The 28,000-nt window shown below is 48.2% G+C and overlaps 1 protein-coding gene across 1 annotated transcript; it reads right to left on the reverse strand.

Moving 5' to 3' along the window:
- Window positions 1-221: 221 nt before the first annotated feature.
- On the reverse strand, window positions 222-24,886 carry Cidea (cell death inducing DFFA like effector a). The gene is made up of 5 exons (XM_075970818.1): window positions 24,199-24,886; window positions 10,495-10,639; window positions 9,082-9,228; window positions 1,708-1,889; window positions 222-647 (listed from the first exon to the last, which is right to left on the reverse strand). The coding sequence occupies exons 1-5, from the start codon at window positions 24,528-24,530 to the stop codon at window positions 497-499; spliced, it is 957 nt and encodes a 318-aa protein (XP_075826933.1). The 5' UTR covers window positions 24,531-24,886; the 3' UTR covers window positions 222-496.
- Window positions 24,887-28,000: the final 3,114 nt, after the last annotated feature.

The following is a 28,000-nucleotide window of genomic DNA, read 5'->3' on the forward strand; positions in this document are numbered from 1 at the left end:
ACTGCATGCACATGTTGGCACACGTTACCTAGACATATAATAGGCAAAACATACACACAGACACACTCACACAAAAAATAATAATAATAAAATAAAATTAAAACAAAAGATTAAACAGCAGTGGTAACTGTCTTTCCGTCTTTGGCTCTGGTTTTTGTTCTGTGTAAAGTGTGACCACCTCCAGAGAGATAAACGGAGTATGTGAGGAAGCATGGCCTGAGTTAAAGAGAGTCTTGTGATTGGTTTATTACAATTGGCAAGGATCCAAACAGTCCCATTCATATGCACGCTGCTCCCAGACACTCTGCTGTCAGGCCGGCTGAAGGCCCTTGAAAGGCCTCTCTGTGGTCCCTTCCCCCTGCAGGAACCTTGCGGCTGAGCCCCTGCACTGTGTACCACAAGACCCCTGCCTCCCCCTGGCATCCCACAGCCTCTAAACGAAGGTGGTGAATTTATACGAAAGGTATGCACCTGGGCCTCTGGCGCTGTGACCTGTTTACATGAACCATCCCTTGGCGTTAGGCTTGGGAGACTTGGGAGACCGCTGCTCATCTGTATCGGCCAGTACGCGGAGCATGTATGTGCCTGCGCAGACCAGGAACTGTCCTGCTACCTGAGCAGCATAGGACACAAACCGCAGCAAACTCCTACAACAGAAGGTGGAAACGCATCAGGATTGGGATTCCTGCCTGGCCGAGTGGGAAGAGTAGGAATGCCTCACCCCACGCCACCTTACACTAAGCTCCCAGGAAGCTGCAATCATCTTCAAGTCATGGCATCTATGGAATACCACTTTCAGGGCACACAAAGTCTGAATGCTCCCTAGCAGGCTGCCATAATACCCGGGTCTAGGGACACCCACTGGGGTCCACAGTCCTCAATCCACTTCGATAGGAGCCTGCCTATGTCTGAACTCAAGAGCCCCACGGAGCCCCTGCTATTCCTGAGAGCATGTACTTGCTACCCGAGGATTCAGGCAGCCTAGGTGGCTGTGATGAACTTGCTGCTGCAGTCCCAGTCCCCTGGGTCAAGGTGGCAAAACCCGTCAAGCTGAGGAAAGTTGTAGAAAACACTGGAATTGTGATTTTTCTGATCTGGCGTGTGGAGGGTAGGTAGCTGGGGTGTTCCAGCTTGCTCCTCATGGAGAAGGCACACTGCTGGGTCGTAGCCTCTCAGACCAAATCAAACAAAAGGAGTTCCTTCGCTGGGCAGTGGTGGGGCACACCTTTAATCCCAGCACTTGGGAGGCAGAGGCAGGTGGATCTCTGTGAGCTCAAGGCTAGCCTGGTCTCCAAAAAAAAGGTGTTCCTTCCAGTTCTAATTCCTTTCCTGGTCTCAGAAGTTTTCACCCCTGCTTTCCTAAGATCCGGGCAAAGCACCCAGGCCAGACTCCAGGGAGGGCATGCGGACATACGAGTGTGCATGGGTGTTGCTAGGTATCGAACCTAGGACCTCCAACGTGCCAAGCAAACGCTCAACTGAACTATATCCCCAGCTGGACTTTGTGCTCTCTGATTCAAGCATGCAAGCCTGTGGTCTAAGATTTAAACTGAAGACTATATGCATCAGGGCACACTTGATGACAAAGGCGGATCCAGCCAGACCCTGTTGTTGGGCAGAAGACAAAGCGGGGAGGAGCCACCCACCCGTGCCGCACCTGGGTGTTTCCAGAGTCCCACAGAGACCCCTGGAGACAGATGCTGTTACCTTAGCATGGCCTTGGCACTCGTGCAGCGGATGTCGTAGGACACCGAATACATCTCGTACATGGTGGCCTTGATGTTGAGGCAGCCGAGGAAGTCCTTGGGGTTCAGCCTGTACAGGTCGAAGGTAACTCTGGCTATTCCCGACTTCCTCGGTTGCTTGTAGACTGGGACATACTTGCTGCCCTAGAGCAAAGAAGAAGCAAGGAATAGACTTAGGGGCCACACGGGCCAAGACCCTTGAACCACACAATTTAGGAGTGATTGCCAGAGTCTTTTAAACGTCGGCTGTAATTCTTCCAATCACGTTTACAGCAGGCCACCATGTTATACACAACCATGCCTACATATGTACTCTTCCCTCATCAACTTCCAGTTTGCTTTGGCTTTAAGGGCTCAGTATCTGATGTCCAGAGGAGCTCAGGGTCCTGCCTTAGGGAGCTGAGGCTTGCTGGTTTGCCTGGAGGCCTGAAGCTACTCTTTGAGAACGAGAGGACATGGCCAGCCTCTTGGAACTGTCGCAAAGCCAGAGAGAAGCAGGAAGCTCTATTTCCATCTCATTTCATAAGTAGGTCTGATGAAGAAAATGCTGGAACTCAGGCTTGGGGAACGGGTGGAACAGTCCTCTCTCTGACTGTCTCCTGTTTTCCAGGAACTGCCAAAGAGGAAGGATGACTTTGTGGGAACATGAACCACACTGTCTACCAGGGACACCAGGTGACCCTTCCGGTTGGGAGGGACAGTAGCTCCTGGGTTTGTAGACAGCTCTACAATAGACTCTGGAAGAGCAAAGATGCACATGGGGATGTGGCTCAGCAATGGAGAACTTGCCTGGCGTGTGCAAGGTTCTGGGTTTGAGTACAATCGCCAGTCCTGGGGAGGGGGTCGGAGTGGGGTGCCAACCTGGCTCATGACCTGCTTTCCTAAGCGGTTTCTGCCACACACACACCGGTCCCACTGTACCCAAGGTCAAGTTAGCATGACGCAAGCGTCCCTATGCCTCAGGAGCTTTGCAGGCTGGGAGTACTTGAAAACTGGGTGTTACATAATGAAAATGATCAAATCCATTGAAACTTAAACAAATGCCCCTAAAAGTGTGCCAGTCCTTCCCGCTGAAGCCGCTGCTAGGGTCCCTGTCTTCCTACTACCCAGATCACAAATGACAAGGGATTCCAGTTGTCACCCAGTGTACAATGCACAAGAGGCTGGCACCCCTGCACCAGCCAGCCGCTATTTGAGAAAGAAACCTTTAAAAACCCTGAGTTGGACATGGAGGTACACGCCTTTATTCCCAACACTTTAGAGACAGCCAGATCTCTGTGAGTTTGAGGCCAGACTGCTCTACATAGCAAGTATCAGAACAGCTGGGGCTATGCAAAGAGACCCCTCAAAAAAAACTAACTATTCACGACTGAGGAATAGAAGGATTTAAATCTATCCCCTCCCCCAGCTCTTCTTCACTCCTCGCATTGCTTTCTGGCTTTTCAAAGTTTGTCTGACTCTCCCTTCAGGCTGCCTTTAGTCTCGGGGCTAAGCCAAGATGCCCTCACCATGCTAAGGGCAGGAGGCCTCACTCCTGGGCACCCAGGCTTCCATAAGCTGCAGGAAAGGAAGGGCATGACCGGGCCCTGTCTTCTTCCAGGGTGGCAGGGAACATCTTCTCATGGGGGTTTTGGGGCTCTGAGACTGAGCAAGGGAGACATCTGGTGGCTATTTCTTGGTTGAAGATTTTGGTTCAGTCAAAATGGGCCTGGGGATAACCTTGCTGAGGTAAGGGGGCAGTCTGTGCTCTGTGGGGAGGCCACCATTTCGACCTTACTGGAAAGTGGCTGAGAAATTAAAGCCAGGCAAGGTCTCTAGAGTCTGTTACGGGGCTCAACGGCAGAGTGTGAGCTGTGCGTGTCTGTGAGGGGCTGGGTTCTATCCTCAGCATTAACCCCTCCCTCCCCCCCTAAAAACCAACCTCCAAACCAACCCAGTGTTTCAGATTCACGAGCCCTCAGCCAGCCCTGGGACATGGAAGTCATGATATCTGTACCGATTATATCTTGTTATGACTTGGTACCATGCTACGTTTCTTAGGTCCCGTTTACCATGCAGAGCTTAAACATGCCACTCCAAATTCACCTCCAAACTCTCATTTGTCTCATCTGTAGAAACCAATAGCAAACAGCTTTTCTACTTGCGTTAATTTCCTGTTGCTGCTGTAAGTCGCCGGAACCTCGGCTTAGAAGTCACCTGCTTATGTGCTGCCGGTTCTGGGGTGGGGGGTCCTGACTAAGGCCCCTGCCTTCCTTAGTCTGTGGTCCTCTTCTTTGCTCCTCATGCTAGCATCCTCTCCTCCCCGTGCTCCCCACCCCATGAGAACCCCGCAGTGACACTGGACTCCAGGGTAATGCAGGACACTCTCTCCATCTCAAGACACACATCTGCTAAGGCTCTCTGGCCAGGTGAGGTTCTGAGAATAAATGCAGACACTATGGAAGCCGTGCAGGTGATCATACCTTCCTCAAACAGAAGGCATGGAGGTGGAGGAGCCACCCTGTGGGAGGCCATCGTGGCAAGCCATGGTTAGCTCGTCCCCAGCACTGCCAACAGTTAAAGAAAGCCCAGAAGAAAGAATTGGAAGCTGGGCATCGGTGACACATGCCTTTAATCCCAGCACTCAGGAGGCAGAGGGAGGTGGATCTCTGTGAGTTCGAGGCTGGCCTGGTCTACAAAGAGAGTTCCAGGACAGTTAGGAGAAAATAAGAAAGAAGGAGGAAAAAAAAGAAGAAGAAAAGAAAGAAGAGTCTAAGTTAATCTGTCTTCAAAGATTTTTCTGATTTGCTTATTCTACAGGCAATGGTTACCTTACTATCTATCTTAAGGATAACATTTCTGTGTGGTTATTTCGGGAGTTTGGGCAGCTGGGCGCTCGGGAAACAAATAAGCGGCCTCCTACTACAAATCTCTGGTTTTTTTTCAAGTATTAAGCCATGCTCCTACCTGTAACCTTAACAACAAATGATTCTCCCCCACCTTTCCCAGGAGACGGCAACCATGCCTTTGTCTCAGGAGGTTGTTATGACCGACCTGTTATACTTATGCTGTTTCTGTAACCCCACTTATTTGCCTGCCAACTCCCCCATTTGGGAACCCCCTGTTCCTGAGCTGTAAAAACCTTATCTTCCCCATGACCGGTGCTGATCTCTTGAACCCCACTTAGGAGGAGGCAGCCTGAGCACACAAATAGAACTTGCTTTAATTTGATTTAGGTTGGTGACCTTTTCTCTGGTGTCTGTGGGATCAACACATACATACATACATACAGGCAAAACACTCATACATATAAATTAAAATAATCTTAAAAATTATGAGGTACTGTGTGCATGTATACACATATATGAAATAACAAGACAAAAATAAAGCATTATCTAGTCCAGAGGTCCCGTGGAGTCTCTTCTGGTTATTCCACCCCCTCCACAGGAGGATACCACCTTGGCGGTGCACCTTTCCTGGGAACACTATATTGCTAATTTTGCATCATTTTGAGTTTTCTAGAAATGGTTTAATGCAGATGTTCTCATGGTGTGGTCTGGAGAAGGAGGAACAGGCTTAAGTTCTCTCCCGGGTTGAAACTATTTTCACAATAAATACTAAAGACAATTGCCCCTCTCTGTTCTCTTTTGTATCTTTATAATTTATTTTTATTTTATGTGCATTGGTGTTTTGCCTTGATATATGTCTGTGTGAGGGTGCCAGGTCCCCTGGAACTGGAGTTACAGACAGTTGTGAGTTGCCATGTGGAGGCTGGGAATTGAACCCAGGTCCTCTGGAAGAGCAGCCAGTGCTCTTAACAGCTGAGCCATCTCTCCGGTCCCCCTTCTCTGTTCTCTTAAGTCTTGGTTTTCTACAGCATGCTTGAGAGAAATATGTGGCTTATTGAATCGATATTTTCTTTTGTTCTTTTTCTGCTTCTTTCCTAGTGGGACTGGAGAGGGCATGGGAAGTACATCCATCACTAAGCTACACCTCTGCTCCAAAATAAGATGTTTCGAGATCACTCTGATGGAAGATCCTTTCAGAATGTAAGGCCGACTGACGTTCTCAGTGGAGCACAGGGACCAACTCCACCTGGAGTCCCCACTGCAGCTGAGTTTTGGGGAATTGGCAACTGCTGAATCTTGATGCAGGATCAAGGCAGAGTATCCTTAACAGTGCCTCCTTTCCTCTCCTCCATCTTCACATCTGCAGCCAGGCCAGAGTTCCATCATAGACACACCAAACAATAGAGTAGAGCAGACTGAACACAGAAGTATACCTGAGATATTTATGGCTCGTGTGTGTGTGTGTGTGTGTGTGTGTGTGTGTGTGTGTGTGTGTGAGTGCACCTGCGTATATGTATATGTTCTTACTCAGAGATAAGAAGAGACATCTGGTTCCTTGGAACTGGAGTTACAGATGACTGTGGCCTGCCACTTGGGTGCTAACGACTGAATCTGGGTCTCCTGCAAGAGCAGCAAATGCTCTTAATTGCTAAGTCATCTCTCCAGTCCCATATCTGAGACTGCAAGTGTCTTCTAGACATTAAAGAGATTTGCAAAAAATAAAAAGTATAATTCCTTGCCCTTGTTTTGGAGAGTGATCATTTATTTTATTTATTTATTTATTTATTTATTTATTTATTTATTTATTTATTTATTTTTTTGGTTTTTCGAGACAGGATTTCTCTGTGGCTTTGGAGCCTGTCCTGGAACTAGCTCTGTAGACCAGGCTGGTCTCGAACTCACAGAGATCCGCCTGTCTCTGCCTCCCGAGTGCTGGGATTAAAGGCGTGCGCCACCATCGCCCGGCGATCATTTATTTTAAAAAAAGATTTTCGCCGGGTGGTAGCGGCGCACGCCTTTAATCCCAGCACTCGGGAGGCAGAGGCAAGTGGATCTCTGTGAGTTTGAGGCCAGCCTGGTCTAGAAGAGCTAGTTCCAGGACAGGAACCAAAAGCTACGGAGAAACCCTGTCTCGAAAATAAAAAAAAAAAAAGAAAAGAAAAAGATTTTCCTCTTTTTTTCCCCTTGGGTTTTTCGAGACAGGGTTTCTCTGTGTAGCCCTGGCTGTCCTGAAACTTGCTCTGTAGACCAGACCGGTCTTGAACTCACAGAGATCTGCCTGCCTCTATTTCCTGAGTGCTGGGATTAAAGGTGTGTACTGCCACTAACTACTCATTTAAAATATTTTCTTATTAAAATATGTAGTTCAAACTAACCTTTATGGAGTTATTACTAATCGATACATATCTTTTAATTTCTCAATTTAAATTTTGTATATTGGAAATGTCTGTATGTATGGCTTATAGTTTCTCAACCTTGGCACAAATGACATTTGGAGTTGAGTAATTCTTTGTTTCAAAGGTTGTGCGTTGCAATTTCCATACTAGACGGCACATTTGTGTCCTCTCCCCCAGTTTATCGTCCTAAACTGTCTTCAGATGTTACTCCATGGCTCCTAAGGGCAAAACATCCCCAGCTAAGAAACTTTGACTGACAGGTATTTGTTAACTGTCTTTGATGTATCCCATGGTAACTGAAGATACAAAAGGTCCTAGGAGCCTTCCTTACTTTTCATAAATCCTGAGATGAAAAAGGTTGACGGTGGCTTGCCTGATGCTCTGAGTCATGGGACTTACTCAGACACAGCCTGTAGCTGCACTTCCTGTGTCCTCAAGGTCAAGAACGTTTTATTCAGTAAATATGAAGTGCATATCAACCTATGTGAACTGAAATGTACGTGCAGTGATGGCCGGATGCGCATCTCTACCCAACTGCAATAGACATGTGGCTTGTTGCCAATACTCATAAGACTGACATGTAAGGTCTGATATACCTGCTCTATAGGTGCTAGCATGTTCCAGGGACATGTGCACAGGCCAGGATCCATGTTCCTAGGTCACACACTGTGTTTCAACTCTGGTTTTATTTAGTTATTTATTTATTTGGCTTTTCAAGACAGGGTTCCTCTGTGTAACAGCCCTGGCTGTCCTGAAACTAGCTGTTGTAGACCAGGGTGCCCTCAAACTCCCAGAGATCCGCCTGCCTCTGCGCCCCCCCGCCCCCCAGTGCTGGGATTAAAGGTGTGCGCCACCGCCACCTGGCTTCAACTGTGTTGTTTTAAATATCAATTTGTAGGAGGAGAGGAAAGCTGATCCTAGATATGGAAGATGAAAAAAGATCATGGGACTCCCATTTCCTCTTTGCTCGCAGCACTCTCTGGCTCCAGTGTGAGTGGCTCTGCTGCCCAGCTCGCTCCAACAAGGACGTGCCGCCTCAAGGACGTGCCGCCTCAAGGACGTGCCGCCTCAAGGACGTGCTGTCTCAAGGGCGTGCCGCCTCAAGGACGTGCTGCCTCAAGGACGTGCTGTCTCAAGGACGTGCTGTCTCAAGGACGCGCTGCCTCTAGGACACGCTGCCTCAAGGACGTGCCGCCTCAAGGACGTGCTGCCTCAAGGACGTGCCGCCTCAAGGACGTGCTGTCTCAAGGACACGCTGCCTCAAGGACGCGCTGCCTCTAGGACACGCTGCCTCAAGGACGTGCCGCCTCAAGGACGTGCTGCCTCAAGGACGTGCCGCCTCAAGGACGTGCCGTCTCAAGGACACGCTGTCTCAAGGACGTGCCGCCTCAAGGACGTGCCGTCTCAAGGACGTGCTGTCTCAAGGACACGCTGTCTCAAGGACGTGCTGTCTCAAGGACGTGCTGTCTCAAGGACGTGCTGTCTCAAGGACGTGCCGCCTCAAGGACGTGCCGTCTCAAGGACGTGCTGTCTCAAGGACGTGCTGTCTCAAGGACGTGCTGTCTCAAGGACGTGCTGTCTCAAGGACGTGCTGTCTCAAAGACCTGCTGCCTCAAGGACTCGCTGCCTCAAGGACTCGCTGTCTCAATGAGGAGGCAGAACTGACCATGGACTGGACCCTCCCAAATATTAGACAAAATAAACCTTTTTTTCTAAGTTAATTGTCTCATGTATTTTATAACAGTAACAGAAGGCTGATCAGTGCACACACACACACACACACACACAACTTGGCCATGCCCGCTTGCCAGCTTCTTAAGGATTAAGGCAGTCAACAGTTACCAGATCAGATCTGCTGACCTGCCCCAGCCAGATTATTGGCCAAAGCTTATGCTTCAAAATTATTATTATTTTTTAATCATACAGACTAAATTCAGAGACAATGAATTTCTAGAAACACTGAAGAATGCTCTTGAGGGTTCTGCTGTAGCTAGGAAGTGAGTACATAAAGTACACAATTAGGATGCGGCTCAGACAACACATGTAGACAGCGCCTCGTAGGCAGAACACCTACCTCACTGTTGTCTGCATAGCAAGGCAATAAGTACTCACCGGCGTCCATTTCTGTCCCTTTTCCAAGATCATGAAATGCGTGTTGTCCCTTAAGGTCTGAAAGAATTCCTCTGTGTCCACCACGGTACCATCCTCCTCCAGCACCAGCGTGACCAGGCCAGTCGTGATGAGCAGGACATCCAGAGTCTAAGTTTGCAAGGAAGCAGAAGCACAGGATGAAGGGAGCTATTCGTACGGGACCACCAGTGACGTTTATGTTAAGGTTTCAGGAGGGCTGGCTGGCTGGGATAAAGCTATGGAGGTAAAGAAACACTGACTGTTATGTATGGCTCAGAAAAACAAATTAAGATTTTAAATGGACCTTTCTCTTCCTAAGGAATGAGATAAGTGATCTGTTGCGTATATACAATTTCTTTCTGTTTGTTTGTTTGTTTCTTTTATGGTTTTTCGAGTCAGGGTTTCTCTGTAGCTTAGTTCCTGTCCTGGAACTAGCTCTGTAGACCAGGCTGGCCTAGAATTCACAGAGATCCACCTGTCTCTGCCTCCCAAGCGCTGCAATTAAAGGCGTGTGCCACCACAGCCCGGCCCATACGTACAGTGTCTATGGTTGCCTTTTATGCAGAAGAATGACTAAGCAGATGGCCCTGGACAACTTGTACTTTAAGCCTGCAGTCTTGCACAGCACAGCTGATCACCTACCCCTTGCTGGGCTGGATGCTCACTTTTCATTTCTGTGGCACCTCTGAGTCAGGTGCTGAGAGTCTATGACGCTTCTGTATGGGAGAGCACTGTTTTAGCTTGAGGACCAGCTATCCTGGTCAGATTCCTTCCCAGGTCTCTCTGGTTTCCCTTGTTAAAGCAGGAAAGTAACATTCCCAGGGGCTGCATGCTGTCAGCACACACCTCGGGCCCACAGTCTTCCATGATGCAGAGACATGGTGGCAACTTTGAGATCCATCCTTCATCCACCTGTTACAGCTCCCCTCAAGCCCTGAAACTAGAGAAGGATCGATGAGTTCATTCTCTCTCTCTCTTCTCTCTTCCTTCCTCTTTTCCTTTCTTCTTCTTCTTCTTCTTCTTCTTCTTCTTCTTCTTCTTCTTCTTCTTCTTCTTCTTCTTCTTCTTCTTCTTCCTCCTCCTCCTCCTCCTCCTCCTCCTCCTCCTCCTCGTCCTCCTCCTCCTCCTCCTCCTCCTCCTCCTCCTCCTTCTTTTTGAGACAATCTCTCTCTCCATGTAGTCGTGGCTGTCCTAGAACTTACTCTGTAGACCAGACTGGCCTCCAACTCAGAAGTCTGCCTGTTCCTTTCTCTCGAGTGCTGGGATCAAAGGCCTGTGCCACAACTACCCAGAAGCTATGCTGTCTTGCTTGACTCCAGTGCCTTGACACTGTCTTAGTGCCCAGGACCTGGACCCTGAGCTAGCCGAGGACACCTGAGGCTGTGGTCACAGTACCTTGCTAATAAGCTCCTGTAGGCTGCTGGCCATCACCCCACGCCGGCTGCTTCGGTCATGGTTTGAGACCCGAAAAGGACGAGCTGGATGCATGAGGGGTGTCAGCAGGGCCTTCTTAGTCTGCAGTCCCATGAATGTCAGGGGCCTGTGGAGGAGGCACAGAGGAAAACCATCCTTTAGAGGAGGGTTTTTAAGGAAAGGTTTAAGGCTGGGCAGTGGTGGCACACACCTTTAATCCCAGCACTCAGGAGGCAGAGGCAGGCAGATCTCTGTGAGTTTGAGGCCAGCCTGGTCTACAGAGTGAGTTCCAGGACAGGCTCCAAAGCTACAGAGAAACCCAATCTCGAAAAACCAAAAAAAAAAAAAAAAAAAAAAGAAAGAAAGAAAGAAAAGGAAAAGGAAAGGTTTAAGGCACACACAAATCATGCAGTTTAATATTTGCATCTAAAAGAAAGCAAAACACTGCCTAGGAATTATTAAATGTCACACACACATCCATACCTCCAAGGAGCAAGCAAGTAATGCATCGTCTTAGCACATCCAGGGCTGTCCTGGAGTTAATCTTCAGTCCCTTCTCCAAATTGTATTCGGCAAATACTGATTCAAGCATTTTATTTTTTTATTTTTTAAAATATTTATTTATTATGTATACATTGTTCTGTCTGTGTATATGCCTGCAGGCCAGAAGAGGGCACCAGACCTCATTACAGATGGTTGTAAGCCACCATGTGGTTGCTGGGAATTGAACTCAGGACCTTTGGAATGGCAAGCAATGCTCTTAACCACTGAGCCATGTCTCCAGCCCTGATTCAAGCATTTTAGATTTATTTATTTTATGTCCGTGAATATTTTGCTTGCATGTGGATGTGTACACCACATGTGTGCCTGGTACCCATGGTATACACAGGTTTAGAAGAGGGCATTGGACCCCCTGGAACCAGAGTTGTGAACCACTATGTGGGTGCTGGGAATAGAACCTGTGTCCACTGCAAGAGCAAAACGTGCTCTTAACCCCTGGATCTATACTGTTTTTTTTAAATTAGTTTCTGTGTATCTGCATGTATGTGTGAATGTGTGGGTATACATGCCACAGCGTATGAGTGGAGGTCAGAGGGCAACGTCATGGAGGTCATCCTCACCTCTCATGTTTATGTGGGTTTGGGGATCAAACACAGGTTGCAGGCTTGTGGACCAAGAGCCTTCACCCGCTGAACCATCTCAGCAGACTGACAGGAAGGTTTTAGAACTAAAAATCCAAGAAAAGGATGCCTTGTGATTACAAAGTAGCTAAACCAATTCAGAGAGTTGATAAATACAGAACAAATCGCCACGTGTTTGTATAAGGCTGGCCCAGAAATTAACGTAAAAGTCAAATACTGGTCAAGGTAGCAAGCAGTCAATTCAGGACTTTATTTTCTTTTGTTTTCAGTGTAGGGGTTGCTAGGCAAGGACCCTGCCACTGAACTGACTCCTAGCACCTCAGCCAAGGTTCTGGCATCAGTATAAACAGAATCACCATCATAAACGTCTCGGAAGAGCAGAAAGGGAAAACTCTGTCCTGAGTCCCATGAAACCTTGGGTGTAGTTTTAATTTTCTGGAAAATGTGGGATTATACACCTTCCACTAAACCGGGTTACCACATGTAAAACAGCACGCACACAGCACGTGAAACATCACATCCGCAGAAGTATTCCTTCATGTGTACATGCAGAAAAGTCAAATATTATTGAATATCCTCTTTTCTTTTCCTTTTAAACTTTTTTTTATGATTTACTTATCTTTATGTGCATTGGTGTGAAGGCGTCAGATCCCCTGGAATTGGATTTTCAGACAGTTGTGAGCTGCCATGTGGGTGCTGGGAATTGAACTCAGGACCTCTGGAAGAGCAGTCAGTGCTCTTAACAGCTGAGCGATCTCTCCAGCCCCAAATATCCTCTTTTCTAAGCCAAGACTAAGTCATAGGCTCTAGCTGAGACAGATCTTTACTAGTGGTGTCTTAAACAATGTCTCCTCAAATCACACGAGCATGGACCAGGGAGGGAATTACAGCAACATTTTCTGAGGAAAACAGCCCAGTTCCTCATTATCCAACTTTTGTTAATGGGAAACTCCAGAAAAGTAGTCTGGCGGGTTCGTGAGAAAGAACGACGATGATTACTCTTGTAGTAGTTATTTAGGAAATTTTATTTTATTTGGACTTAATTTTTATTTAACTCAAATTTCAAAGTTGAATGGGATTGTTTCTGTTTTTGTTGTTTTGATTCAGGGTCTCACGTAGCCTAGGTTAGCCTCCCAGTCCGTGTGTGTGTGTGTGTGTATGTGTGTGTAGATAAAACATACATGCACATAAAATTAAAATAAACAAAGCTTTTAAATAAAACAAAGCAAAAGGCCCCTGTCGGGTTACGTCATGTAGCTGTCTGGGTTGACAAGTCTCAGGAAATTCAGAAGAGGGAGGCCTGGCTGCCAACACCAGCCACTTACAGCTTCTCATTCTCTTTCCTCCCCCTCCCTCTCTCCCTCCTGTGGCTCCATCAACAGGTTGGCACTCTGGAATCAGACCTAGGTTGTCAGCAACAGTCTGGTCTGAAGTACACACAAGCAGCGTCACCAGGACTTCTTACCGCTTGCCCCTGGGCACCTGCCACAGGAATTCTTTAAACACACCCACTATTGCCGCCGCACCCATTTCTCATGTGGGAAGACTGAGGCCCAACGTGGTTTCTCCACATCATCCGAGGTGACAAAGGTAAGCGACGGGATGGGATGGGTATCTGTTCAGAGCCAACATTTCATATTGGGTGGTTGAACTTCAGGTCACAAGCAAGCAACAACATGCCAGAGCAGCCAGACTGCAAGCACAGCAGTTTAAAAAAGAGTTGTTTATTATTATTATTATTACTAATTATTTTGTTCATTTTCGAGACAGGGTTTCTTTAAAACCCTGACTGATTTTTTAAAATTACTTTTCTATTCTTGTGTTAATAATTTATTTTTATTTTATTGTGCATTGGTGTTTTGCCTGCATGTATGTCTGTGTGAGGGTGTCAGATCCCCTGGAACTGGAGCTGGAATTGAATCCTCTGGAAGAGTGGTCTTAACCACTGAACCATCTCTCCAGCCCCATCTATCTATCTATCTATCTATCTATCTATCTATCTATCTATCTATCTATCTATCTATCATCTATCTATCTATCTATCTATCTATCTATCTATCTATCTATCTATCTATCTATTTTTGAGACAGGGTCCCCTTATGTAGTTCTGGCTGTCTTGGAACTTGCTTTGTATACCAGACTGGCCTTAAACTCACTCTCCCTGCCTCGGACTCCTGAGTCCTGAGATTAGAGTCATGTACCATGCTGTCCAGCCTATTTTTATTATTTTTAATTAATTAATTAATTATTGCTGTTTTCGAGACAGGGTTTCTCTGTAGCTTTGGAGTCTGTTTTGGAACTCTCTCTGTAGACCAGGCTGGCCTCAAACTCAAAGTGATCCTCCTGTCTCTGCCTCCCAAGTGCTGGGATTAAAGGCGTGCGCCACCACCGCCCATTTTATTATTTTTAATAAGGTGTACGTGGGAGCATTCTAGCTGGGTTACACCTGACCTAGCCTTGGAGCACTAGCCCCTAGCCCTAACCCATCTTTTGTTTAGCAGATACCTTTTGTTTCTCTTGTTGCCCTATGTGAATCTTGTCTGAGAGTTTCCCAAGGATACAAAGACTTTGCAAAACTTGATTGGGCGGGACTGGAGAGAGGGATGGGTCCGTGGTTAAGAGCACTGATTGCTCTTCTAGAGAACCCTGGTTCAATTCCCAGCACCTACATGGCAGCTCACAACTGTCTGTAACTACAGTTTCAGGGAAATCCGACACCATCACACAGATATATATATATAACAACACACATAAAATAAATAAATTAAAAAAAACCAAACAAACAACAAACTTGGTTGGGGAAACCCTGAAAACTGTGCTACCTCATGAGTCGAGGATTTGCACTTGACATTGTATTCTTGGAAGCTTCCTTCAGGTTGTTTTGTGCATATGGAAATCAACTGGCTAAAGTGTAAATATGGAGAAAATAAAAGTGCCCTGGGCGAAGGGAAAGAGCTTCAGTCCTTAAGGCCGAGTCCCATTGCAGCTGCAAAAGGCTAAATCCATTCTCAGGGTCTTCTTTCAGACCCGAGTGGAACCCCACCCGTGACAGGTGCAGGACTGTGTTGGCATGTAGGTACGAGTATGTGCGTGTCGATGCTCACAGAGGCCCCAGGCTCAAATGCCCTGGAGCTGAAATTACAAACGGTTGTGAGCCTCCCGATGTGGGTGCTGAGAACCAAACCCGGGTCTTTTGTAGGAGCAGCAAGTGTTCTTGACCACGGAGCTCTCCCTGCAACCCCAAGCTCAGGAGATTTGCATGCACAGGCCCAAATCCTTCCCCTTTCAGGGGTACAAAGCAGCTGAACGATTTGTTTCCCGAGGGGTTGCGCTGAGGGGAATGAGATAGACCAAGGGGTCCCTGACCTGGGCCTTGTGTTGGAATGACCTTGAAACCTGACCAGAGACCAAGCTGGGCCCAGCACAGCAGTGGCCCTGGTGTATGGCTCCTGAACTTCTGCCTCGATTCGGAGGAGTTGCACCAAGTTTCTGTTACACAACCTAGAGAACAAGATGTCCACACACGGCTGCCACTAGGGCAGAATTCAGACAGCACCGTCACACCTGGTGACCTGGAAGGCAGGGCTTGGGGATGAGCTCCATCCATGCTTCCCAGTCAGAGGCCTAGCTTTGTTCTCAACCTACGCGTGCTGTGAAAATTTAACCAGCTGGTCGTGTTCTCGCGAGGAAGAAAGACTGAAGACACCTGTAAGTCACAGTCATGAGTCAGCCAGTGACGCTGGGACAGCAGCCGCGGAGAAGGCCGTTAAGCAGTGCCAGGTTGGAGTTTTAGATATACACCCACATTTTTGGGGGGAAAGGGCGTTTGAAACAGGGTCTCACTGTGTACTTCAGGCTGACAGGAACTCCTGATCCTCCCATTTGAGTCTCCAGTGTGCCACAATTGCAGGCCTGTGCTATCACACCTGATGTTCTATCCACAGCTTTCTGACCTTGGAATTGACCCCGCCAGACTCTATCCCTCCCTCCCACAGGAGACTCTGAACCTCCCTGTGGAGACGAGCCTGTCTCCTACTCCTGGCTAAGAGGCCATCGTTATTACCCATGAGGCCTCTGGAAGCTGCTCACAGCCCAGGGTCTGCCTCAGAGTTCGCCCCCCACCTCCACTGCACGCCATTTATTTGCTGAGTCAAAGCATGACAGGGTGAAGTTAGAGACACGAAAGAACAGGGCCGTGTTTCCAAAGGCCTGGCCTAGCCACTCGCTGCAGAAGGCGCATCTTTGACCTAGTTCCTGGGGCCTCAGGTCTCCTCATCGGGAAAAGACACACGTCTCCCAAAGTGACCTGACCTGGCGAGGAGTTTAAAAGTCCCCATTGTCTTTTCCATCTGACAAGATAAGAGCTGGCAACCACTGCCTCCCTCGCTGCCTCTCCGCCCTCAAGGAAGCCTTCTTGGCTACCAAAGGACAGTAGAGCTTTTGTTTTCAGCCGACTGTTTCCTAACCAAGATCTGGCTCATTGCTGGAGATAAGACTCATGAGCTGTGCACATACACACACACACATGCGCGCACATGCACACACACACAAACGCACACACGCGCGCACACACACACACATGCGCACGCACATGCACACCATGCAAATCAAATCTTACCATTTTTGTCAAGTGTCAGTGCCTTAATGTGTTGAATTGTAAAATAGCAATCTCAGTTGGCGCAACGAAAACAAACCTTGTAGATCCTTAGGACTCACTGTGACCTAGTCTAGTCTAAACTGTGAGCCCTGGGTCCCAAAGAGAGACCCTGTTTCAACCATCTCTCTCTCTCATCAAGACTGTAAGACATGAAAGGGTTAAATGAACTTTTGTTTTCTGCTCCCTAAACCCACTTAGTATGAGTACTGACTGCTCCAACTAGATGATCAGTTAGGCCAAGTCGCTAACTGAACAGGGCAAGGCGTCAATGAACAAGGAAGGCGTCAATGAACAGGGAAGGCGTCAATGAACAGGGCTTCACTCCTGCCCACTATGTCCCTTAGGACAGACTTTACATCTGCCAATGGCACATTGCTGAAAGTGGGATTCTCTTTCCACCCACCGCCAATATTCTGACTTGTCAAAATTAAGACAGGCTGGCTGAAGAGTTCAGAGTGTGGCTTAGTTAGCAGAGCAATAAGGCCCTGGTCTTCCTTCCTCTATGGCTCTCCAAAAGCAAAACATCAAGACCACGGAGAAACCTCAGAATTCAGCTTTGCACCCTGTCAACTGAGGAAACAATTGCTCCCCGATTCCTTGGAAAATGGGTTCAGACAATTCTATGAAATAGGAAAGGAAGTAACTCGTTGAAGGAAAAACAATAAGGAAATTGGGCTTTTTAAGGAAGTAGGTGTTTAGTGGAACTCAAAACAACAGTAGAAATCAGACTTCATCGAATATTCTCGAAAACTGTCAAACATCGGCTCTCCCAGAAGAGCAGGTAACAGGGGAGCTTTGCGTTCTTCCCTGAGGGAACTTACAGAAATGTGTGACCCAAAGCAAGAAGCCATAGGTAGCCAGGCCACGTGGGCTTTTCTCCAATTGACCAACCCTCCCCACTTACATACATCTCTACACCAGAGAAAAAAGACCAAAACCAAGATCAAAATCCTCACAGTTTCACATCAAGGCCACGACTACTTGGGACCTCATCTTAGTGACCTACATGTTTTACAGAGGAGTCTGATTCCCGTGACCCAATGTACCTGAATAAGGCCAGTCCCAAGGGGAAAGAAAATGCATGTTCTAAGAGCTATTGCTTTACAAGATAATGAAATGTCTTCCAGATTCGGACCCCATATAAAGGGCCCACAAGATGACTAAGTAACTTCTCTATATCTATGAAAGACTTTTAGTCCCTCTCGGGCACCTGGGAGAGCTCCTGCTGCTTCTTTGTAGTATATTTCAATTCCCTCTCTCCTTTGTCCCGTTGGTAAGTTCTTTACCACCTGCCCCACATACCACATGGAACCCCCTAACGTCAATAAAAAGTTTTCTTTGTGGCTGGAGAGATGGCTCAGAGGTTAAGAGCACTGGCTGCCCTTCCAAAGGTCCTGAGTTCAATTCCCAGCAACCACATGGTGGCTCACAACCATCCATAATGAGATCTGGTGCCCTCTTCTGCCCTGCAGGCAGACATGCAGACAGAACACTGTACATAATAAATAAATCTTAAAAAAAAAAAGTTTTCTTTGTATGCCTCCCACAGGCTGATGTTCATCCTGAAAGTGGTGGAGGAAAGGCCCCGGAACTAGGTCCTAGAGAGAAATACAGCTGTCTCTCTGTATCCTCAGGGGATGGGTTCCAGGAGCCCCAGTATCCCCAAATCTACTGATGCTTAAGCCCCTTGTATAAGATGTAGCCTTTGTAGAACCTACACATATACCAAATACACTGTAAAGAGCTGCTGTACTCTATAACAGAGTGGGGAAGGAAAACACAGAGTCTGCACAGGTGCAACTGAAAAATACAGCTATTTTCACAAGCCGGAAATAGTGGTGTACACCTGCAACCTCAGGTGCCACACACCTGCACCTTTGGGTGGTGCACACCTGCACCTTCAGGTGCTACACACCTGCACCTTTGGGTGGCACACACCTGCACCCTCAGGTGGTACGCACCTGCACCCTCAGGTGGTACGCACCTGCACCTTTGGGTAGCACACACCTGCACCTTCAGGTGCTACACACCTGCACCTTTGGGTGGCACACACTTGCACCTTTGGGTGACACACACCTGTACCCTCAGATGGCACACATCTGCACGCTCAGGTGCTGTACAGCTGCACTTTCAGGTGGTACACATCTGCCCGTGGTCCAAAATGCCTGCATCCTCAGTATCTGAAGAGGCAGACACAGGCAGATCACAAGTTAGAGGCCAGCCTGGGCTACATAGGGAAATCTAGACTTAGTATCAAGAAAAGCAACCAACCAATCCCCTCTCCAAACAAAATCAATCAATCAATCGATCGATCACCTATTTTATCTCCTGCAGTTGGTTGAATCCTTGGGGCAGATGCCATGGGTGTGGAGGCCAGCTGTACTGTGGTGTTATCAGATGGAAGCTACTCAGGGACCAGCCATAGCTGCTGTGTGTTTCAGTTACTCAGAAAATGAGGGAAGTAAAGAGCGGAACTTCCTCAGACAACACCTCAGGGGCGGCAAGAATACGTGAGGACATTAGGGTAGGTAATGGTGAGCTCAAACACTGGCAAGGAGAGAGAGGAGGCGATGATTAGGAAGTGCCCATCAGACTTAACAAGGTGTCTGTGCCCTGTGGGGCAGCATCCAAAGGGAGCAGGTCCCAATGGCAAGTGTCAGCAAAGCAGGCTCCCATCGCCAGGCCCCCGACGTGGCTCCTTGTAGGCAGCACACACAGTTGGAACATGCCTGAGCACAAGTCTGAACACAGGCTGTCTGACCCGCGTCTATTCTTAGTGACCTAGTGGAATGCTTGGTATAAAGGGCCCTTGAACAGTTTGCAACATTATTCTAAAAGGAGGTTTGGTGCCAGAAACAGAAACCTGGGAGGTTTGCCTGCAGCAGATGCTAGTCTAGATTCTGAACTGGAAGAACCACTTGTACAAATCAAGTTCCTTATAAAAGGGAAAGTATCACAGAGTCAACGCAATGCCCATCAAAATCCCAGAAAAATTCTTCAAAGACCTTGAAAGAACAGTACTTAACTTCATATGGAAAAGCAAAAAAAACAGGATAGCCAAAACAGTCCTGAACAATAAAAGAACTTCTGGAGGCATCACAATCCCTGATTTCAAACTCTACTACAGAGGTACAGTACTGAAAACAGCCTGGTATTGGCATAAGAACAGATAGGAGGACCAATGGAACCCAATAGAAGTCCCGGATATCAATCCACACATCTTTGAACACCTGATCTTTGACAAGGAAGCAAAAAATATCAAATGGAAAAAAGAAAGCATATTTAACAAGTGGTGCTGGCATAACTGGATATCAACATGTAGAAGAATGAAAATAGACCTAGATCTATCACCATGCACAAAGCTCAAGTCCAAATGGATCAAAGACTTCAACATAAAGCCAGCCACACTGAACTTTATAGAAGAGAAAGTGGGAAGTATACTTGAATGCATTGGCACAGGGAACCACTTCCTAAATATAATCCCAGCAGGAGGTGAGAGAAACAATTAATAAATGGGACCTCCTAAAACTGAAAAGCTTCTGTAAAGCAAAGGACATGGTCAAAAAACGACAGCCTACAGAATGGAAAAAGATCTTCACTAACCCCACATCAGACAGAGGTCTGATCTCCAAAATATACAAAGAACCCAAGAAACTGGACACCAAAAGATCACATAATCCAATACAAAAATGGAGTACAGACATAGACAGAGAACTTGTAACAGAGGAATCTAAAATGGCTGAAAGACACTTAAGGAAATGTTCAACATCCTTAGTCATCAGAGAAATGCAAATCAAAACAACTCTGAGAGTCCATCTTACACCTGCAAAAATGGCTAAGATCAAAAACACTGATGACAACTTATGTTGGAGAGGATGTGGGGAAAAGGGAACACTCCTGCATTGCTGGTGGGAATGCAAGCTGGTACAATCCCTTTGGGTGTCAGTGTAGCGATTTCTCAGAAAATTAGGAAACAACCTTCCTCAAGACCCAGTAATACCACTTTTAGGTATATAACCAAAGGATGCTCAATCATGCCACAAGGACATGTGCTCAACTATGTTCATAGCAGCTTTGTTTGTCATAGCCAAAACCTGGAAACAACCCTAAATGCTCCTCGACCAAAGAATGGGTAAGGAAAATGTGGTACATTTACACAATGGAGTACTACACAGCAGAAAAAAATAACGACAGCTTGAATTTTGCAGGAAAATGGATGGAGCTAGAAAACGTTATTTTGAGGGAGGTAACCCAGACACAGAAAGACAATTATCACATGTACTCACTCATAAGTGGTTTTTAAACATAAAGCAAAGAAAGCCAGCTTATAAACCACAATCCCAGAGAACTTAGACAACAATGAGGACACTAAGAGAGACTCACATAGATCTAATCTACATGGGAAGTATAAAAAGACAAGATCTTTTGAGTAAATTGGGAGCATGGAGACCGTGGGGGAGGGTTGAAGGGAAGAGGGAAGAGGCAGGGAGGGGAGCAGAGAAAAATGTAGAGCTCGATACATATCAATAAAAAATGCTAAAAGCAAAAAAAAAAAAAAAAAAAAGGAAAGTCTCCTAATTCTCTCGGACTTGCTAGGCACTCACGGCACCACTGAGTAGCATCCAGACACAGAAGATCTAAATCATGACATAAATCATTACAAATGCTCATGTTGCCCTTTAGGGTAAATATCAGCTTCAGAGTTTGGCCAAAGCAGAATGTCTGTGATAATAAAAACCTACAAATATCGGCGTTTTGCTGGAAGACTCCAGGCTCTTTCCTTCTCACCAGTGTTCACAAGCCGTCCACAAACTGTTTAAGCATGTGCCGTCAGTGGCCAGAGAGATGACAGTTGAGAGGACATACTGCTCTTGAGAAGGACCTGGAGTTTGAGTCCCAGCACCCACGTCAGGTGACTCACACTATTTGTCACTCCAGCTCCAGGGGATCCCAAACACCTTGTCCTCTTCAGGCATTCCGCACACTTAAAGTGCACACAGATACACACAAATAAAATTTAAAATTTGATAGAGAAGAACTTGTACTTTGTGTACACGGTCTGTGTACACAAGCCTGCAACATACTTAGAGCCTGAAGGGGGACACTGGGTGTCCTGCTTTATCAGTCTCTCTGCTTGATTCCTTTGAAACAAGGTCTTTGGTGAGGCTGGAGCTTTGGCCAGTGAGCCCAAGCCATCCTCCTGTCTCTGTTTCCTACAGGGCTGGGGTCCCGGGTGCCTGTGATCATGTCCGACTTTATACCAGGGTACTGGGATCGGAACCCAGATCTTCGGGCGTGTGCAGCAAACACTGCCCCTCCCCCGTGACCCCGGAGCTAGTTCTCCTCTCTCCCATCTCTGCTCAGGGCTTCCTCCAAGTCAGTCGAGCACACTACTCCTGAGCCACACCCTCAGAACTAGTATCTATCTTCTTCATAAGGTGTCTATTGATAAAGTTACCTCCCTGGGAGAATCCAGTTATTAGCTAATGAATGACAGCTACGGTGTACTGGACTGGGCTGCTTAAACTCACTGAAAGGAAGCAGAAATACAGCAAGACCACAAAGGGCAAGCAGTGGGCTTTGCCTGTGACTCTTTAGCCTGGGTGGGATTTCAAGGAAGCGGGGGAAGAAGGGGGAGAAGAATACTTTTCCCTTCAGCAAGTATTATAAGTTGTTTTCTTCCAGTTTGGGCTGGAATCGAGTGATGCCAAAGGATCAGAGCAGGCTGGTCTGGAAGCAGGTAGATTATTTTGAGAACTGAAGCAAGCTTGTCACTAACAAAAAGGCACGAGCTCCAGGGACCCACCAGGATGGAATGGACGGCGCCATAGATCATATATTCTACAGTGTTTTGATTTTCAGAGCCACCTCCACCTCACATATGACACCATGGAGGCGTCACCCAGAAATATTTTGGACTTCAATGAGCTGTTGTATAGTTAGACCCAAGGGTAAGCTCAGCCTTCATGCCTCCCACTCTGAGGCCAACTGGCAACTGCTTAGTTAATACCAACATCCCTAAACCTCGGCCTTTGAAGAAAACCACAGGTCCACTGCCCTTGTCCTGGAGTTTAAAAGTGTGGGTGAGGGCGGATGGCATGTCTAGTGGTGAAGGCGGCAAAGAGAAGCCCCTGGACCAGTGTGAGCGGCAGGACAAAGTGGATGGGGAAAAGCAAGGCTTCCCAGAACAAGCACAGACAGGAGTGGAGGAAACTGGGGAGCTACAGGGGAAGGTTGGGGTGAGGAGGTGGGGCTGCAGGTGGAATTGAGAAACCTGGCAAAGGGCTGCTCTCAGTCTGTGAAGCTGTCTCACGACATTTAAACACCGATGTTCCTCCCACACATCCTCTGCCACTGATAGCTGGAATGCAGTGTTATTTGGGAGCCTTGACAAATCCCCCAAGCCCTAAAGTTAAGGCTTTCTTTAATTTGTTTCATGAGGAAGCAGGTACGATCCCAGAGGATCAATCAGCCTTTTCATTTTGGTAGCCACTTTTCTTTTTTTTTTTTTAAATATTTTATGATTTATTTATCTTTATTTTATGTGCATTGGTGTGAAGGTGTCAGATCCCCTGGAACTGGATTTTCAGACAGTTGTGAGCTGCCATGTGGGTGCTGGGAATTGAACCCGGGTTTTCTAGAAGAGCAATCAGTGCTCTTAACCGCTGAGCCATTTCTCCAGCCCGGTAGCCACTTTTCTAACCTCGTGAAATGACCCTGTCTCACACGCTGCTGGAGCACCCATGTTTGGCGACCCTACTCTTCCTCATCCATATTTCTCCCCACAGTGAGGTCTGTCACTGTGGCGCCCCTATTTTTATGCACTTGGGCTTCTTGATCCTTTGGCTGTACTTTTACCATCTTTAGAGAATCAAGATCTCACTGTTCTGTAGAGTCGCTGCCATGGAGCTGGTCTTGACTCTGAAAGCCAGCCAGTCATCAGAACTAGAGAACCAGAGGCAGGATGATTATGAGTTCGAGACCAGCCTGGCCTATATAGTTAGCTCTAAGCTAGGCTGGGCCTTGAAGGGAAACCCTGTATGTCTGTCAGTTTTTTCTTTCTCTGTCTATATGTTTCTAATTCTTTCTCTCTGTGTGTTATTCTCTATCTCTGTCTCTCATTCCCTGTCTCTGTCTCCACATCTCTGTCTCAGTGTTTCTCTGGGTCTCTGTCTCTTCTTACGTAGATATACACAGACACACAACCCTCTGCCTCAAAATGTCTAGGATATTATCAAGAACCAGAATGTTCTATCAACATATGTAGATAAACCGAAGGGGAGTGATGCCAACGGCTTGAGCAAGGCCTAGATGTGGAGTTGGCTAGGAGCCAAAACTGCTCTCACAAACTTGGAGAGCCCAGCCCCCCCTGGGTAGGCAGAGTCCGCATTCACCTCAAGAACCTAAGCTGGGACTCTCCCCTTGAACCCCAACTCTGTTCTCAGACCCAGGACCCAGAGGAGCCCTGTCCCCTCAGCATGGACACATTGCTAAGGCTTGTAGCCGTGGTCCGTAGGAGTTGCAAGAGATGCGCAGCCTCCCCTACAGCGCGCGCGTTCACCGCTGTCACGTTTCGCGGACTCCCACGCACCTCAGGAGTGACCCACCGGGCACCAATGGCCCTCTGTGGGAGGGACCTCGGGGCTGCTGAGCCGGTGGGCACTGGCTGGTGAGGATGGGAGTAGTCCTGGCGGTTCGGACTTGTAGGGGGACCACAGCCGACTCAGCGAAGGCAGGGGACGGATGGGGTGTGCAAGAGAGGAGGAGCTCGGGGTTCAAGAGAACGCATGGGGTGAGAGCCACTCGGGACGCAGGAGGACCCGGGGAGCAGAGGAAGTGGAGACAAACGGAGTTCCCCGGGTCCAGGGGGGCGCGGGCTGCACTCGCCTGATGAGGGCTCCCGCGTAGTCCATGGCGGTCTCCATCGGCGCGGGTCGTTCAGTCTTCCCCAGGCCTGGCCTCTTAAAAGCACTGCCCTGTCCGCCCCGCCCCGCGCCGACTTGACCCGACCTGGCCCGGACCTTGGCGACAATCTGCGCTTCTGTGAGCAGCAAACAGTTCTGGCTCCCACGCCTGGGTCCCGGGGCCACGCCCCTTCGTGGGCAAACGGTACCGAGGGCTCTGGAACCGCAGATTTGGTGGTGTTGGTGGCTATTGTCAGTTTGTCTTTCTATTCTGGAGGCAGGAGTAACTGCCGGCATTACCAATGCCAGCGGCATCGCTTGGCAGTGAAAAAGCAGTTGTGCGTGGGGCGAGCGGAGTGCCCCAACCCGCGGTCTTCAGGCTGGAGTCTCCAGCGCCCGACACGGGGCTGGGCGGCTGGGCGACTGGCCAGCGACTTCCCGGGGGACAGGGAAGTTGCTGGGATACGCGGAAGCGCAACACTTCGGGTTCTCGGAGGTGCCACGGCTTCCCTGTGGGTCCGGCTGCCACCATTCATTACTAGAGTCCTAGGTTCGCTTCTGAGAGACGGAAGGAAAGCTGAAAACTGATGGGGCCAGGAGCGGATGGGCATGCGCCAGAGATCCGCTACAATGTCGACTTTCTTCGCAAGCTGTAAACTCTGAAACAGGGAGTTGCTGGAAGCTCTTTTCTGTCGCTGGAGCTTGTGTTCCAGGCGTGATCATTAGTCCTCCACTTCACGGAGCAAAGACTGCTCCTCCTTTGGGGGTCATTGGTGTCAACAAACCTCACCTGACCTGCAGGAAAATAGAAGCCAAAAGCTATTTCCGGTGAACGCCCTGCAAGAGGCTCACAGAGCGGCCTGTCCAGCCCAGGGTTATGGGGCTGGACAAAGCCACCCGAGGTCATTAGCTCACCCTCCTACTGATACCTCACCCAGGAGGTGAGAACATGGGACCATTCACTTCAAATCACCTTTAGGAAAATGCCTTACTGTAGAGAAATTCTAATGTCCAGACGCACAGGGATCTGGTCAGTCGGGTTCACAGCCCCTCAGGGAGCTGAAGTCTTTGCTTGTTTGGGCTGGCCTCTAGCTCACAGAGATTCTCCCGCCTCTACCTTGTGTGTTTAAAGTCACTACTCCCAGCAATCTGCATTTCCTTAAGAAAAAAAAATTCTCACAAGGCTGGAGAGATGGAAATTTGGATCCCAGCACTCACATAAAATCCTAGCGGAAGGTCCAGGCACAGCGGCGCACACCTTTAATCCCAGCACATGGAAGACAGAGGCAGGAGGATCTCTGTGAGTTTGAGGCTAACCTGATCTACATAGTGAGTTCCAGGACAGTCAAGGCTATGTAGTAGAGACCTGTCTCAAAAAACCAAACCAAGCCGGGCGGTGGTGGCGCACGCCTTTAATCCCAGCACTCGGGAGGCAGAGGCAGGCGGATCTCTGTGAGTTCGAGGCCAGCCTGGTCTACAAGAGCTAGTTCCAGGACAGGAACCAAAAGCTACGGAGAAACCCTGTCTCGAAAAATCAAAAAAAAAAAAAAAAAAAAACCAAACCAAACAAACAAAAACACAAAAGAAAACAGAAGCGGGACGCCTGGGAGCCTGTACGGTGTTAAGAGCCTTGAGTGAGGTAGTAAACAAGGTGGAACTTGATAAAGCAGGACATTCCCCTTCCGGGTCACCCTCTCCCCTACATCTGTCAGTCTGTGTGTGTCAAGTCCCCCAGCCCACTCTACCACGCATGCACACGCATGCACGCACGCACACACACACTCTACATTCACAGCACAATGATTTCATATCTGGCATGGATGGCGTGGTTGGAGGAGGGCTTCAGTGGGCCTTGTCTTCACTGCTGAACAATTTGCTACTGAGCACATGGCCTTCAGCTGTGCACCCTCTGACAGCCCCACTGGGCGCCAATGGACAGTTTCAACCTGATTGTCATGCAGATGGTCCTGGTTTAACTTAGTGGCCCACAGAACAAAACCAAGACATGCATCTGGGGTCTGAACTGATGTGGGGGAGGGGGTCGTGATTGACAGGGTAAGTGGGAGACAGGAGAGGGGTAGGGAATAGAGAGTAGCCAGAATGTATTATACAACGTTTGGAATTCTCAAATAAGAAAACTAATAAAAAATATGAGAAAACTTCCCCAAAGATCAATGGGATCATTCCTAACAAAAATGATAGTCTGTAGTCTATGCCCTAACCATTCAGGGTAATTGCTATAAATACACAAGGCACTGGGAGTGAGAAACGTCAAGGTCATGGAGTCTAGCGACCTGATTGGCTCAGAAGTCATGTAGACTTGAACACAAAAGAACAAATGAGCTGCCACGTAATACCTGAATGCAAACAGCAAAAGGAATAAGGAGAGGAATTCAGTTCCAACAGCATATGTGATGATTAAAAAAAAAAGGTGAAGTGGGCATATTTGTGCAGGTCCTGCCAAGGTATGCCACTAAGCAAGCACACCATTCATAATAGAGTTAGTGCCAGAAGTTTATTGGGGGAGGGGGAGAGTAAAAGAGCTTCGGAAAGGTCCTCTAGGAGTAGGGACATGAGAGGAGAGAGGCAGGCGGGCAGACAGACAGACAGACGAGAAAGCAAGAGGAGTAAGAGACAAGAAAGGCAAGAGAGAGGATTGTGTCTGGAGACTTAAGGGGTGCACATATCACATAGCGGATGGTGGAAAGGCACCTGGCGACAGGTGATGACGTAACTGCCTTGGCTGCTGGGTCAGGAATAGCATAGACACAGTGACTTGGTTCTGACGCTGAAGGAGCTGGAAATGGAGGAGGAGCTGGAGGTGGGGAGGCAGCAAGACTGTCCTGCCTTGCTTTCAGGGAGAGTAGACGCTCCATGGAACATGAGTGACCTGAAAAGCTGCCCAGGGCTAATAGGTGTGGGTCATGGGGAGTGGTGGAGAGCCTGCAGACAGGGGGCATGGCCTGCTCAGACCTTGGTTTAAGAAGGCAGATGCATCCAGGCAGTGGTGGCGCACACCTTTAATCCCAGCACTCAGGAGGCAGAGGCAGGCGGATCTCTGTGAGTTGGAGATCTGCCAGGTCTACAGAGTGAATTTCAGTTTCAGGTCAGACAGCCAGGGCTACACAGAGAAATCCTGTCTCGAATGCCCACCCCCGCCCTCCGCCCCCCCAAAAAGGTAATGGACTGGAAGAAAGGAGATTCGACTAGGTAGGGGAGGAACTGCAGTGACCCAAATAAAAGATGCCAAGTGTCATCGTGGGTGCTAACAGCGGGCACGGACGTGAGGGTAGGCTCGGACATTTCAAGGACATGGTGATAACAAAGGGGACGAGCTGGAGAGGCCCCTGGTATTTTTAGTTGGGTGTCCCGAGAAGCAACACAACACCTGAGAGATGAGCAACAGTAGGAGGCTCAGTTCAGGGCTGGAGTAGGGGTTAAGCTGAATCTACTCTGGCAGGAGCGGCCCCTCACCACCCCCCACTGTTGCTCAGGGGAGGTCCCTGCTGGAAGCAGAGAACAGGCACCTTTTCAGTTATGGGGCTCGTCATGGGAAAGATAGGTGCTCAACACTCAGAGAAAGTTTAGTGGTTTAGGAACTGTCTATTCGGATTTTAGCTCGTATTAGTAACCAACTGCATTAACAATGAATTCTGAGTCTGACTCCTGCCTTGCTACCTGAAGTCCTATGGCTAAGTGCATTGACTATGGTTTGTTGTTTATTTTGTTTTCTTTTGGGGTCAGTTTGACCCCAGGATCGTTTGGAAAGAGAACCTAGACTGAGA

Source organism: Microtus pennsylvanicus, chromosome 4, assembly GCF_037038515.1.
Source record: "Microtus pennsylvanicus isolate mMicPen1 chromosome 4, mMicPen1.hap1, whole genome shotgun sequence".
Taxonomy (NCBI): Eukaryota; Metazoa; Chordata; class Mammalia; order Rodentia; family Cricetidae; genus Microtus; species Microtus pennsylvanicus.